We start from the raw sequence: 16,276 nt of genomic DNA, 5'->3' as shown, positions 1-16,276 counted from the left end.
TAAGAGGTGTCACTTTTGAGCGGGCAGCTTCTTTGCTGCGGGGCTTTTTCTGACACACACACATACACACACACACCCGCCTGTAAGAGCCCATTGACACTTGGCCCGGTTTTGGAGACGAGAGAGATTGCGCAACCTTTGCAAAAAACGAAAGGAGTTTCGAATGTTCCAAACGGCATCGCTGGCGGACCATTCTTGAGATTCTGGAAGTTGGTGGAGAGTGGGCTTGGGACATACCTCCTGGAAGATTGAAATGCTGAATCTAGTGTCCGCAGCAATCGGCTGGTTTTAAAGCAGCGTATTCCTTTAAAAAGCTAGGCACCCAGATTAATAGATAACGTATCGGGCGCATTCTTTTCCGATGAGTTAAGATGCGGAAAACTCGTAGAAGAATTTGGGTAAATTTTAATCCGCAATGGCATATGCAGGGAGGGGGGGGGGGAAACTGCAATGAAACAAAATAAAAACGTTAGTCATGGATCATTTGCAGGTTAGCAGTATCCCGTGATTTAGCAGCCTGGGTTCTGTATACGTTTGCTTTCAAATAAATATTTCCAGGGAGGTGCGTGTTTTCTAAGTGTGCAGTCTTGCACAGGTGTGTTCGGAAGTAAGGTTTGCGTTAAATGGAATTTATGTCCATGCAAGTAAATAACAGCGTTTAAACATGTGGTTCATGTAATTTTGAAAAGGTTGCATTTCTTTAAAAGTTGTACATTTCTAAGATATTTAATAAATTCGAAATCAGTTTAGATATATATTTGGATAGTACACGTTAATACTATGAACATGGTGGCTATCTTTTGAAATTATAACATAATATTGGTCTTTGTAAAATGCAATTGTTTAAACTATAGAGTGACAGACATTCAAAAATCAATCTTGGAGCACCGTGAGAGAATCTTAGTTTTTTCTTGTGACTTTGTCAGAAAAAAACATGTTACTCATAGTTTTGGCGTTAGTAAGACAGTTGCAATTAATTACTAGTAATACACACAGGCATATTCAGAAAGAGAATAATTTTATTTTGGGAAAAATAATACTCCCCAGATAAACAGTATTTCTAAAGCCTATCTATAGGTTTCTTCATTGATTGCTATAGATAACTTTTGACACACTAACTGGTTACCAAGTGATAATACCATTTAGATAAAAATAATACCATTTAGATAAAAAATGGAAAATAAGGTTTCTATAACATATTGTAATCTACAGCATAAGAGGCTATTTTAAAAAAATGTTGAAAAACTATATTTAATCTGGATTTACTTTCAGATCTTTATAGGTATTTATTTACTTCACTTTTTATCATATCTGGGAAGAGAAAGCTCATAATATATCATTGTTAAACCTTTCTACACTGTGAGCAGATTTCATAGTTTTATTGTGTAACTAGTGTTTTTTTTTATTGTAGAACTCTGAAGTTGTGAAACAGGGTATTGTTGCAGGATATATCTGCATGGCTATCAGATAAGGTGTATCCTTTCTTCTAGTAATGCCAATTATGGGGCATGTTTGCTTTTAGAAACAAAGCGAAGGGCATTTTCAGAGACCTAGAAATAGGGAAATTTTTAAAAGAACACTATTACTCCAGCATTCCTCCCAAGATGATATTCAAACACAGACTCTCATTACTTTTGCAGTAGCAGGAGATAAAGCACACAGTTCTGTTTTAAGAGCCCCTTGTTTTATAGAGAGGCAGGTTAATTTAAGATTCCATTCCAATGTTATTCTTTAATATTTGTGTTATGTAGGGTTGACTTGAATTTTGACATGGATTCCAGGAAAAGAGCCGCTGCTTTAAAAGTTGCACACTGAATTCTACAAAACCTTTTTGGAATTGAATCTGAAGTGCTGTATGGGTCTTGACAGCAAAACCAATTACTAAAAAGGAAGGAAGGAAAGGACAACCCTTTCCTTAGAATATCTGCCCCCGTAAGATTTGATGGAGATAATATAAAAGATTAAATGTGCTTCAAAGGTGGGCAGAAACTGGACACACTATACCAAGAGTGTTTTTCCCCCTCAGATATTTTAAAATGAGACACATGTTCATATTTAGCTTCCTACAGCTGCACAGTCTACAGTAATAATGCTAAACCTTGGCAAATGAAAGTATGGTATAAATGAAAGAGAAAATAAGTTAAGTGATGGGAACTATTCTGTCATTCAATCGACTTTGGGTGATACAAACTAGCTTGGTAATTTAATTGACAAGTATTCTTGAACGCTCCTATTGTTTTTTCCCAATAGAAGTGTGTTTACTTCATTGACATACTCAATACATCCTATTATTTTCCTCAAAATTATTTTTCAAAATGCGCTTCGTCCTAAGGCTCCCATAGTAGGATAGCTGTACAGTGTCCGTGTCTGCAATGACAAGCTAGATAAGTATGTTTTAGCATGTTTTGTCAATCCAGACCTGGTGGTCAGTTTATGATTCAGTGAGGTACGTGAAACGTGAACAGTGAATTAAGCAGGTAACCCCTAAGTGAGGATGTGGAAACCATGTACGGTAAATACAACAAGCCAACATAGCTGCTTCTCTGCTTGTTTTTTTGACTCGGGGCATTAACGCTGAGCCTATGTAACACGAGGGGTTACATGTCAGAACCCTAGAGCTATTTCAGTAATCCAATGAGGAATTCTTAGAAATTAGAAATTGTTACAATGAGTTTAAGAAAAAACACTGCAATATACTGTATCTTGTCTAATTTTACAAAAACAAATAAATGTGGCTAAAGTCAGACATGAATCCAAGTTTCCATTTCCAGAGCTTATATCTTTTTAATATACTATCATATCTTCAGGATCAGTTACAAGCAGAAGCGTCTTCATGATTAGTGCGGATGTGCTAATAGTTTAATTATATGAAATATACATCAGCTAAAACTAATTGTTTAAACAGGATAATACATGGACAGAAAAAAAAGTAGAGGTCCTGGAAGAATGTTTTGTTAAATTCCCGAAACTAAAATCCAGCCTTTGTTTCTTAAAGTTCAGAAAGTTCAACCTTTCAATTTTCCAACAGTTTCAAAAGAGTTCAGCTATTACTAATAGTGCTAAATGAAACATTTGAAACTATATTAAATGAAAACAAAAATGCGTAAGTTATTTAAGGATTTGATAGTAATTTTTGATTGAATTAGTGCTATTCAAAATCAGTCTAATTCCAATTCTAAAAATTATTTTTACTTCTAGCAGAAGGATATGTTTAATTTTTAAGGACTGGACCACTGTTCCATTTTTGTAATATTATTGAGGGGATACTAGTAACAATATTTACTTAATATTTTTTGTTATTATACCAAAAGGTTTCTTGGTTGTTTTTTTTAAGTTATTGTGCATATAAGTAGCTTATTCATCAAAGCATGTTGCTATCAAATGATATACCTGGGTCACTTGCAAAATATTAAGGATCACTAATATGCTTATGGATCTCTTATCTGGTTCTCTCCAGGCTTCTCTATTGATACCATCCATAAAGCTTGGACACTATCTTTTTTGGTAAATAGGTAACTCTACAATTTCTCCTCCTCTCCACAAAAAAGATAGTTGTGGTCTCAAAATTCTCAATATGGCCATTTATCACAATTCTCTCTTTAAATCTTCTCAGCAAAATCAGAAAGTGCTTCCTTCATATAGATGCATCTCACAGATAAACCTCCCCTCTCCAATTTCCAATGTATGGATGTCCGTCAATATAAAGTAAATGAAATTAAAAAATAACGAATCACCCTATCTACCATATTTTTCAGAGTATAAGATGCACCAAGATTTTGAAGAGGCAATTTTTTTTTAAAAAAAAGTAGGTAGGTAGATAGAGGGATAGAGAGGGAGAGAAAGAGAAATACAGTAGGGAGGGAGGGAGAGAGAGTAGGTAGGTAGGTAGGTAGGTAGGTAGGTAGGTAGATAAAGGGATAGAGAGAGAGAGAGAAATAGAGAGAGATAGAGAGATAGAGAAATACAGTAGGTAGGGGGAGAGAGAGAGAGTAAGTAGGTTGGTAGGGAGAGGGATAGAGAGAGAAAGAGTGTGTGTGAGAGAGAAATACAGTAAATAGGCAGGGAGAGAGATAGGTAGGTTGGTAGGTAGGGGGATAGAGAGAGAAATAGAGAGAGAGAGATAAATACAGTAGATAGGTAGGAAGAGAGAGAGAGTAGGTAGATGTTTCCGGACGTGCAGATCCATGTGCTGGAGAAGGAAATCGCTGACAATCTGCAGCACCTAAGACTTTGTTTCTGCTGGCACAGCACTTGATCAATGTAATTCTCATCAATCAGTTAAAAGGAAAAAAAGTTTTTGCACTCTGCAAATCTCCCCAAAACGGCCCGTTTTTCGCAAAAATGGGCCCGTTTTTTTAAAAGGCATGAATAGTCTTGGGGGAGGGCTTGCAGAGTGCTCCTGGGGGGGGACGAGCAAAAAAACAACCCGTTTTTCATGAAAATGGGCCCTTTTTTTGACAAAACAAATGCACGCATAGCCCTATGGAGCGTTATAGAGTGCTGCTGGGGGGTGGGGGCAAAAAGGCCCCATTTTTGCTCATTTCTGCCCTCCCTAGCCCCCAAGAGCTGTCTGAAAGCCTCCATAAGGGTATGCACGGCCATTTTGGTGAAGGGGCAGGGCTTCGGGAGACAAAAAATGCTGTATTCGATGTATAAGACGCACCCAGATTTTCAGCCTCTTTTTTGAGGAAAAAAATGTGTGTCTTGTACTCTGAAAAATACGGTACCTATTTGATTAAAGTAAAACAAAACAAAACTTTATTACTTTCAATTTAAAGAAGTGTATGTTAATTTAATCTTTAAAAGGGGCTACTAAAATGTATTAAAATGTATTCTCAAAAGCATGTTATATGCATGCAAGTATACATATTCATCCTTTTTGGGGTAAGTAACTTTATGCAAAAGGTGGAATAAAAAATAGAAGAAAAAATATTGAAAGTAGGAGATAAGAAATCAAAGAGAGACCTAACTAAATCTGGTTTTTATGAACACTTTTTTACTTATATCTTTTTATCTTGGAAAGCTATCATTGCTTCCACTATGTCTGTACATTGGTTTTTGTTCTTTAAGTTTTTTTTCAGTTTCTCATCAATCCATTCAACCATAACTTTCTTGGTCTTCTTTCCTTTTCACCCATTCCTTTCATTTTGCTTTACAAGTAATTATTTTTCACAACATGTCCAAACTATTTCAATTTACTCCTTTTTTCATACTATTTATTCACTATTATATTCAAGCCACATCCATTCATTATTCTTTTTCTTCTTGTTAACTGCCACAGATATTTCTTAATTTCCTCAATCCCATTTCGTTCAACTTATTTTTATGCTTCTCTTGACAAATCTCAACCCTTGCTCCCACATAATAAAGTGGGCAGAACGGCCATTTTTGTTTCTTTCAACATTCCTTTTTCATAACAAATATACGTTACCTACTGCCTTTCTTAGACCATCCCATATGTCTTTAAATTTCTTCAATCACTTTCCTATCTTTAATAAACATTTTTTCCAAAATATGCAATTCATCTGTTTGCTGTATTTTTATTTATGGATAAGTTAAAATAGTTCAATCTTTTCAAATACCTTTATTGAAAACACTGCATGACATTGCTGTTTCTTACTGTAACTTTGTAATGAACATTCATTAACTAATACAGTTCAGAACCAATAATAAATTTATATGTCTTAATATATCAAATGTGAATACAGTTCATAATGGCCAAACAGAAGTCTGATGAATACAATATGATCACCCCCAAAACCTTGTAAAAGAAATTCATTTTTGCATTACTGTGCAGGTACTCCTTGTGTCTGCTCCATTAAACTGCTTCACTTAATGACCCCTCCCATGCCTGCTTTCCCAATGCTATCATGAAATGAACCCACCAATTGTTAAATGGAACATAGGGTGTCTTGTGTGTGGGAGATCCTGGGAGGCCTAATGCTGTAGTGGTTAAATTGAAACCCGATCGCAAGTACCTTTGGAGGGTTATTGTTAAGTAACCAGTCATAAGTCGAGGACAGTACTGTACTGTACTTCAAAGGAGATCTCACAGATATGGTGTAATTGCTGTGAAGACCAGGTGGCATTTAATCAAACAAGTTGCAAAGATGGCAGTGATGAATTGAGGAACAGGCTCTTGTAAGGAAGGGGGAGAGCATTTAAGAGATTATAGTTTCCAGGTTATTCAATGCTTTAACAATCAAACAAACACTCAGAATTGGTCCTTGAAATAACCTGGCAACGATTGTACCTGGTATAGCATAAAAGACAAGTTGGTAGCTCTAATAGCCACATTTGGAATCTGTCTATCACTATACCCAAATTGTTATCCCCTGCATAGAAGATACGTAGTTCAATTCATCTATCCTTGCTGCTAAAACCTTCATATATTAGTAGCAACAATAATTCCTTACCCTCTTATGGTTGTTTTATGTATGTATTTCAATGTGTAATGATTTCTGCCAGATACTGTTGAACTTCATTTACTCTCTGACTAATATCCTGGTCCATTAAGATAATTCTTTTTAGTCAATCCCCTGGACTCATGGACAATGCAAAGCAAAGCAAAGCAAAGCAAATCGTCTCTAGAGTCCCCAGTACGTTTGCATTTCCTTCCCCATGAACTGAAACATTTATTTATATTGCCCACTCTTAAACTTGATAAGACATTTCTTTACCACTGGTTGTAAATTTTGTTTAGTTTGGGGTTTTCTCAGAAGGATATCTAACTTTTGTGATGCAAAAACAGACTAAGCATAATCTTTAATGTACTAAAATCCATCAGATGAATGAAGAATTACTCTGTTTGGCAAATGTGCTTTCGTGGATGAAAATCCATCAATTGCATGAAGTGTTAGTCAGTTGGAAGATGTATGTGGCTGCAGAGGAATTATAAGCAGTGAGGTCACTTATGTGGCCATGAAATGCAAACAATTTGGCATAAAACTTTTAATAGGTAGGGGGGGAAAGCACAGTGATTATTCACATAAGCAGTAATTAAATGGGAAACCATCATCTCCATTCAAACACAAACAGAATCAAACATTTTGATGTGATCTATGTGAAATTGTTTATCACCAATAACTTGTGTTCTAGTGCTTCAGGAAATAGGCTCAGTTTATGAAAGCATATACTGCAACACTTTTTATAATCATTTTAAAAAACTGAGTACTTCCTCAAGTTGAGTTTAACTCCTGCTAATGTCATGGACATTTGAATTTCCTGACAGTTATTAATCAGTGGAATGGCTTGCCTTTAGAAGTTGTGGATGCTCCCTCACTGGAGATTTTTAAGAAAAATGAGACCATTTGTCTAAAATACCATTTGTCTAAAATGGTAATTAGTCTCCTGCTTATGCATGGAGTTGGAAGATACCCAAGGTCCCTCCCAACTCCCTTTATTCTGTTATTCTATTACCTTTTGGGTAACAATAAGAAATGCTTTGCTTTGTTTTTTCCAAGATGCTTTTTCAGCTTCCCAATCTAGCCTAAAGGCCTGGTATTTCCAAACAAGTATTAACCAAATACATTCTGCTTAGCTTCTCTGAGTCAGCCAAAGTTGGCTATGTCCCACTCCTTGTTGTAGATTTACTTGATATCTTTTAGATATCCTTTTTCAGCCAAGAATTATTCCAATATATGTATATGTTAGGAGTTTACAAACCTAATTTAAAAATATTCGTTCTGTCAATGCCTTAAAGAGTGTTCTTGCTCAGGATTCAAATGGCTGGGCATAGGATTCTTACAGTAATGGTTGGAGGTGGCAGAAAACACTTTCCCCTCCACCATTTCTGAAAGATTTCTTGGTATGGTGCAAATGGGCACCATCCACTTCAAATAAGAATTGAAGTGACCTATAAAATAATACAAAAGTTACTTTCTCTCTCCCCACCCTGTAGTGTGTATCTTCTGCCATACATGCCAATGTTTGCCTTTCATGTGCTTTAAGCCTTCAGAAGTTGGAAACTTCAGCTTCTATCAGCTCCAACTAGCATGGCAAAATCGGAATTGTAACTGAAAATATCTGGAGGGCAATACATTACCTTTTTCTTCTCTAATCAGTTAGAGCTCAGGTTAGTTCTACTTACCATTCCTCACAATTGTAAATGTTGAGTCTTTTCCAAAAATGGCTGCTGAATGGTAGGAATCCCCCCCCCCCATCTGATGATTTTGCTGTCAGTGTTCTTTGTTCTTTGGCAGTGCTGCTCCCTGGTTTGAATGGGAGCACTTGGGAATGAACCAAGATAGCTTTCAAACAGCTGTTGACTCACCTGGAAAGGAGAGTCTTGAAGATTCCAAGTTGCCTGTGAGATTGGTGGGAAAATCACCTGTCATCCATCTTCATCATTTTCTTAAGCATGCCTCGGTTTTAACTTTTTGAAACTTTTGTTTCATTTTAATTTTTATCTTTAAAAGTTGACTAATTAGTTGAATGATGATTTATTTTAACCCCCTGCTGGACTTTATCTGTTCTTTTTTTTCTTTGTTGTTTCGAATAACTTTTGCTTTTATGTAAGGAAAACATGGGGTGTTCTTAAGTAGTGGAAGTGTTTTTATCCATATTGGACTCTTACTATGGGGTTTTTGCATCTTACTAATTTGCAAAATCTTTGGAGCTTTTTTTAATTTTTAATTTAACTTTGGATTGAAATATTCAGAAAATATCTTCCCTGTTTTATCTTTTTTTCGCACTGCAAATTCCTGTGTTATCTATTGTTAAATTATACAGAGCAACAATGTATCATTACAGGCAAGCAAATACAATAACAGTTTGTTAACATAGGGTTTTTAAACTTTATTCTTGCTGTTTATTATTATTGTTATGTCATTAATATAGTATATAGATGACAGGTGAGTAACTTGCAACTGGATTTAGTCGTTTAAAAAATTGGACAGCCTTTTTTGCAAGGAGCAGGAAACTAATATATTTGTAATAATTAACCAGTAGTTAACAGGGGGGGGTGTAATATGTGTATATCCATTAGTGATATACACTTTTTAAATGACTTGTTTTGTGTTTTTTCTTTGCTTTTTAAAATTTTGGAGTTTTATATTTGTATTTGAATGTTTGTATCTTGAATGTGGGGCTGTTACAGTCTGAAATATTGACAAAATGAAATTTGAAATACATTATTGTGACAGCTTTCCCATTAATACATTTTATTTATTTTTTATTTTTCACATTCTCTCAAAGAGGGACTCTGGGCAGTGTACAATAAAATGTTAAAATATAAAACAGTATATATTGTTGTTTTAACTATTCAGTTGAGTCCACTACTGCCAGTTCACTTGTGGCTGCGCCGCACACACTGGCTTGATGCGTAGTGCAATAAACGTTGCTCTGCACATGCGCAGAAGCAAAATACAAGATGGCAGCATTTATGGTGCCACCCGGAGAACTAGTTAGGGGGTGTGGCAAGCCTGGGTTGCTGCCGGTTCCAGTGACCCAGGCCACCAAACCACTAACGCTTCAGCCGAACCAGGCTGAACTGGTAGGAACCCACCTCTGGTTGAGTCTGATTCTTGGCAACTTTATAGACTGCCTCGTCAAGCACAGCTTCTTTCAGAATTTGAATGTTCATCTTTGTGTCAGCTTTGATGTCGTCAAGCCAGTGTTTTCCTTGCTTGCCCCTTCTTGTTCCACTAACAATTCCTAGCATCATAGACTTCTCCAATGAATTAGCACATATGGCATAGCCAAAACAAATCAGATGTAGTTTGTGATTTGGGCTTCTAAAATTTAAAAGCAAGAGATTAACATTTGTTAAAAGGTGAAGGGTGGGCTTTCAGGGGAGTAATCAGCCCCATAGCTGAGTGCTCCCCGGTCTCCCTACCTGATGCCATAGAACCATGTCTTGACTCCTTTTTGGAAGGCCAGGGTAGTGGGAGCCTGTTTCACTACTGGGGGAAGACTGTCCCATAGGGTTGGGCAACAGCAGAGAAAGCTTTCTTCCTAGACCCCCACCAGTCAGAATTCTTTAATTGACGGGTCTGCAATATTTATTCATTTATATTTCACATTTCTAAACCACTCACTTCCCTCAAAGACATTTGTTTTTAACCTGACTGGGTGGTATAGACTGAAGTAATGGGACAAAGACCCATAACCTGCATGTTTTCTTGTACCTTTCTTCATGACAGGCATATATATCAACATTTATTTATTTGACTATTTATTATTATTTTTATGCTGCATTTATTATTTTTTATAACAACTCAAGGCAGAGAACATACCTAATATTCCTTACTCCTGCTATAATTCTCAGCCTGTACTACCATCTGCATCTGTAAATGTTCTAGTTGATTGTGCTGCATGTCCCCATCTTCAGGATCTTATTATATTGTTGGTTTGATTCCAATATGGGCTTCTGGTGGTGCTCATATGTACAGACTGTGCTTGTATTGCTTAAAGGAGATGTTAGCAATAAACAAAGAATTTTCTTTTCAAAACTCTATTCACCTGTTTCCTGTAATGTTATGTTTGCCAAATCCAGATCTTCCTGTAGTTCCTGTAATAGAGATCCCCCCCCCATCTTTTGCATTCTAATGACCTATTAGTAGTACTTTGTCTTTCTTAACATTGCCTTTAGCACTAGCAATTTGCAATAGAATTCCTTGATGGTTTCCACCATTGTCTCTATAGTAGGTTCATACATTTATGTAATATTGATGTTTAACTGGCTATCCAGTAACTTTGATAGAGATGAATGTGTCATTTGTGTCCATGTACCATGTACTAAACTCTATTGAATAGAAAGTATTATTTTCATTCCGTTGTATGATCTTACTATCTAATCATCTTACCCATTTGTTCTTAAAACATATAGTTAAGTATGTTTCATTTCTCATCGGACCTTTTCAAGTTTTTCTTAGGATCCTGTTTCTCACTAATCATGCCTCAGTTGCAGATGTCTTTGTAAAACAAGGAACTTCTCTTTCAATAATGGCACTGTCACTGATCAAACTTTCTTTCAGCTTTCTTCTGGTCTTGTCATCATCTCCAAATCTTCTCATGAGCATTTGATGTTCTTCCCCGGTAAGCATGATGAGATAGCCCATGTTAACCCATTTTAATTCATGTTTTTATTATGCATTGATGACTTGACTTGCAGCTGGCTGCAGACAGATTTAATTAGATACTGTGTTTGCAGTCCTAGTTGAAGACAACCAGGCTATCCAGTTCTTGAATCATGTTCCTGCTTCTTTTTGATGATTCTTGATGCTTGAACTGGCTGACCACCCGATTTGGCATCTTATAACTCTTGGAACATTTTGGATGATGAGCTGTGTTTAGCTCCTTTCAGGCAAACTGTCTTTATTAGACATTAGATTAGAATCACATTCCTGTCTGCCTAAACTCCAATAAATATTCTTCTAAAATACTGTGTTTATGTGTGTGCACATCAGCAATCTTGAAACAGAACATTATGTTTTGGAATTAAAAGACTCAGCCACCAATTTTTATGTATGCCAGAATTTCATTATTGGGGAGAGATCTGATGTGCAAAATGTGAGCAGACTTAACATTTTATGAGAATAAAATGGCACTGGCCATGCCAGTAGGTCAGAGATGGAGGGTGCAAGTGACTCTTTTGCAATTGCTCAAGTTGAAAATAAAATATCAATAGACATATTAGATGCTATGGTTCCTTGGATGTCAGTGAATGCAAAGCCAGGAAGAACAAAGTACGTGATCCAAGTTCAAGTAGATTTCCAACTTGAAATGGGAAACAAGGAAAGGACTTCAGTTGAGAGGTTTATCACTTACGGGTTAATCTGGAAGTTTAAATTGGTATTTACCAAGAGCCAAGGTGGCGCAGTGGTTAAAATGCAGCACTGCAGGCTACTGCTAGATCAGCAGGTCAGCGGTTCAAATCTCACCGGCTCAGGGTTGACTCAGCCTTCCATCCTTCCGAGGTGGGTAAAATGAGGACCCAGATTGTTGGGGGCAATATGCTGACTCTCTGTAAACCGCTTAGAGAGGCCTGAAAGGCCTATGAAGCGGTATATAAGTCCACTGCTATTTACAGTATTACCAGTAAAAAAAACCCACCTCACTGAATATTACTTCATGCAGGATTTAAAAGCAATAAATCAGATTATCGTTTCTCCAGTTACTTTCCAATTAAACAGAAGTTGATGTCTTATTTTGCCCTGGATTTGCCTCACTTGACAAAGCCTTTTCAGCTGTTTGTACATAAACAAAGGCGAGTGGCTGCTGGAATACTAACATCAATGCTGAGCAGGTGGCAATGCCCTATGGCATATTTTTCCCAAGAAGGTGGACTCAGAAGCAGCAAGATTGCCAGCTTGCCTACAAGCTGCTGCTTACATGGGTATTCTGGTAAAAGCTGCAGAAAAATTAACTCTTGTCCAGCCAATGACTGTATACTGTATGTGCCACATTCTGTATTAACAATGTTGGAACAGAAAGGAAGTCCCTGGTTTACTCCATGCAGGATGACCAATTAGCGGACAATATTCCTGGACAATTCTATTATCATCTGGTCACTACTACAACACTTAATTTAGCAAACCACCTGGCACAAAATGAGCAGGAATAATTTGAACATGACTGTGTACATGTGATTGAAATTACCTACTCTGGCTGCCCTGATCTGAAAGATGGTCCATTACTCAATGAAGAGCTGGAGTACTTTGTACATAGCACTATATAGTCTAGGGAGGAGGAGACCAGAATATGTAGTGGTCACAAATTGTGTGTGTGGTGGCGGGGTGGAGGTAGTAAAAGCCAACCCTCTATCTCCTCACATCTCTGGTCAAAAAGCAGAACTGTTTGCAAAGTTTCATGTTTTTTGGAGCATTGGAATATTGCATGGCACACTGGGCTTTGTGCAAAGAGAAGGCATTGATGAGTGAAGCTGGTAGAGGTATGAAACATGTAGAAGAAGTTTTGATGCTTCTGGAATATATAACTAAAACACACAGCTGTTCATACATTGAAAAGGAAGTGATCCCATCCCTAAAGGAAATCATAAGACTGGAGAGATAGCTAGTTATAGTTGCCCCAAAAGATCTAAAGTCAAGATTGAAATGTTGACTCAAGCTACTTTACTGGATCACCCACAGTACACTGAAAGGCATCAAGCTGGAGTAAGAAGGCTCTCTAGTGTTCTGATAAAGGGTTATTCAGGAAAAAATGTGGTACCATAGGTCCTCATATGACAAATGATACAGGACCTTCATCACGCTGATCATCAAAGTGTAACTGTAATGCGGGGTGGGGTGGGGGCTTTACTATCCAGACAAATTGTGATTCTGGGACTACATCCAGAAGCTGAAGGGGGGCGGCACAATGTGAAATCTGCTTAAAGAATAATCCAAAAATTTTAAGGAAAAGTTCACTGGGTTTGCAATCACCTGGAGATGCCTAGCAAGTGAACTTTACAGAATTATCTAGCACACAAGGATATCTATACCTGCTTGTTTTTGTGGACATGTTTTCAGGATAGCCCAAAGCCTCTTCCTGCAGGAACAACAAAGCTAGAGAAGTGGCCATGCAGAAATCATTGCAAGGTTCCAAGTGCCTTGAACAATAGGATCAGATTACAGGCCACAATTCATTTCCCAAGCGACCCAGCAAGCGACAAAGGTCTTGCAGATCAGCTGGAAGCTACATTCTTTTTGGGGACTCCATAGCTGTGAGCAAATTGAAGCAATAAACCAGACCTTTAAATGCCATTTTTCCAAACTCTGTCAAGAAGCCCAATTAACATGGCCACAGGCTCTATTGTTAGCCTTGATGAGAATTAGGGTATCACATAGAGGTAAACTACCCTGTTTCCCTGAAAATAAGACCTCCCTGGATAATAAACCCAATTGGACTTTTGAGCACATGCGCTAAAATAAGCCCTCCCTGAAAATATTGCAACCCAGCAGCAGCCATGAGGTGACCATACTCACTGCTTCCTGCACCTCAAAAATAATAATACCTCCCCGAAAATAAGGCCAAGTGCTTATTTCGGGGGTCAAAAGAAAATAAAACCCGTTCTTATTTTCGGAGAAACATGGTAGGAATTATCCCTTTTGAGATTCTAAATGGAAAAGCTTATCCAGTGGCTTCACTAGTAGCACATGGTACTCAAGTGTCTTGTGGGAAATGAAATGCTTAAACAGTGTATGAGTCACTGACAACCACCATGCCTCCTTAAAAAGATGTATTATAGTAACTGTAAAATATGGGTAAGGCCCTTGATCACTGCCAATACACCTGTTGGTTAAACGAAAACTTCAAGTGCCCCACAAGTTCAGCTGTCCATTGTTTTGGGACATTTTCTCCTGGTGGAGTGTCTGGCTCTGCTGTCCATTTTACTGATGTTGTGGTTTCATGGCTTGACTCCTCCTCCTCAGTCTTCTTTGTATATAGAAGAAGAAAACATATGTTATAGGTTTATTGAGATTTAGTTATTAAATAGTTTATAGATTATTTTGGTATTTAGTCTTCGAAATTAGACAAACCACTTTAGGCAGATTAATGGTAGAAGGATTAAAATACCAGATTTAAGTTTTGGGCTTCCTCAACCACCCCCCATTACGGATAGTGATTTACCAAAAATATTCCTCAGAACAATAGAAGGTAATCTACTAATCACGATAGGATTCCAGGTAGTAAGATTTTGTTTTGATCTACATACCAGTACTCTGGATGTGGTTCTAAACTCTGGCTAAGGATCTGCTTAGACCCCCTACGCACCTGGGGTCTATTACAATCCCACTTGGCAATAAGGAAGGGCTTAATTGGTCTTTGTACAGATGTGGGTCATTTGATAAAATCCAACCAAGCACTTTTATTGATAAAAGTGAAATTATTTTTAGCTCCCTTACAGCAATGAGAAATGATGAAATTTTGTCTCATTGGTATATGTGTCTTATAGAAAATTTATTTTTTTACTTCTGTTCTGCCCTGCAACACTGACAAGCATTTTGCTTTAAAACATCCCACCTGTTGCCCTAAAACATGTCAAGGTGAGAGAGCCACCATTTGCAATTGCCCTGAGTCTAAAACTGTTACTTGATCATATTATAGGCTGCATCCAGGTTGCTCTCAACAAGAGATTGTGGACACAGATTTGAATAGATGACTCTATTGCATTGCACTTTCTTCCAGGACAGGGAAGCATTTCTTAGCCAACATAGATGAAAAACACTTTCTTGCAAATTCCTTTTCCTCTTTGATTTTTAAGACCACTGGAAGCCCAAGTGAGAGTTATTTCATCGTGATCATCTGCTCAACTGGTGAGACAATTTCATTGTCAATATGTAGTTTCACATAGCTGCCAATTTGCAACTAAAAGACTGTTGGGTGTGTACACATTTGCCTGCCAACCTAATGGAGGGTATGCCACTTATTGATATTAACTTGGGGTTTAATCATCCTACTATTTTAGAGGTATATCAGTTCTCCATTACTGGGGTGCACAATAGGTTAATCAATGTATGGGCCATCAGTGAAATTCTTGAGCAGGGAAGCAGACATTGCCTTTTTTGACCAACCCCTTGAATAAACACCTTTTTTGTGAATAACACCACTAACTGGGCCTGGATTTATAAGGATTCTGCTATCTTGAAACCCAGGACAGTTCCATGATTCAGATGGTTTTGGATTTGTGAATATATTGCATATAAAATTTTGCCTCCTACATGGTATGGATGTATACTTTTGGGATCCTGTTTCCAGTTGTTAGTATACAGTCCCATCCCATTTTTCCAGGTGGCACCTTTCTGTCTTCCCCCTTCCATACATAATGCCTTAGTGGAAAAGCAATCTCCTTTGTATTCTCTCTTTTGCAGGTTTTATCTTCCATTGGTATTGCTGAATTGGAATTTGCCCTCCTTAATATTTTGGCATCTCTTGAGATTTATGCAGATGTTACAGCAGACACCCTTAGTCAGTTACAAGTAGAAGTTACCTCCTTTTCACAAATAGCCATCTAAAACCCTTATGGCCTTAGATTTTTTATTAGCAATTCAGGGAGGTCTCTGTGCTTTTGTCAACTCTAATTGCTGCTGTTATATTGACTAGCAGGGTAAGATTCTTACTGAGATTCAAGTAATCCTTAAACCCGTGATGGCAAACCTATGGCACATGTGCTGGAAGTAACGTGCAGAGCCATCTCTCCGGGCACGTGACCTGGAACCTGGAGCCTATTGCTCTTCCAGGTCCTGGCGCACTGGGCAGCTGGTTTTCACATGTGCAGGAGCACCGGAAACCAGAAGAACAGCTGCTGGGTGCACATGCATGCACCGGGAGGATG

At 37.6% G+C, this 16,276-nt stretch overlaps 1 protein-coding gene across 4 annotated transcripts in view; it reads left to right on the top strand.

Annotated features, from left to right (window-relative positions):
* Nucleotides 1-16,276, top strand: part of RBPMS (RNA binding protein, mRNA processing factor) — a 112,519-nt gene that overhangs the window by 282 nt on the left and 95,961 nt on the right. Inside the window, exon 1 of one of the 4 annotated variants that reach the window (XM_087716370.1) lies at nt 171-398. The exons of the other annotated variants lie outside the window; for them this stretch is intronic. Within the exon in view, the coding sequence (XP_087572496.1) occupies nt 372-398 (27 nt within the window). The 5' untranslated portion in view covers nt 171-371. Of the gene's footprint in view, nt 1-170; nt 399-16,276 lie in introns of those variants that run through there. 4 annotated transcript variants of the gene reach the window in all.

Source organism: Thamnophis sirtalis, unplaced genomic scaffold (assembly GCF_051295495.1).
Source record: "Thamnophis sirtalis isolate CommonGarterSnake01/CBP01778 unplaced genomic scaffold, rThaSir2_p1.2 scaffold_5, whole genome shotgun sequence".
NCBI lineage: Eukaryota > Metazoa > Chordata > Lepidosauria > Squamata > Natricidae > Thamnophis > Thamnophis sirtalis.
This window is presented reverse-complemented; position numbering and strand designations above follow the sequence as displayed.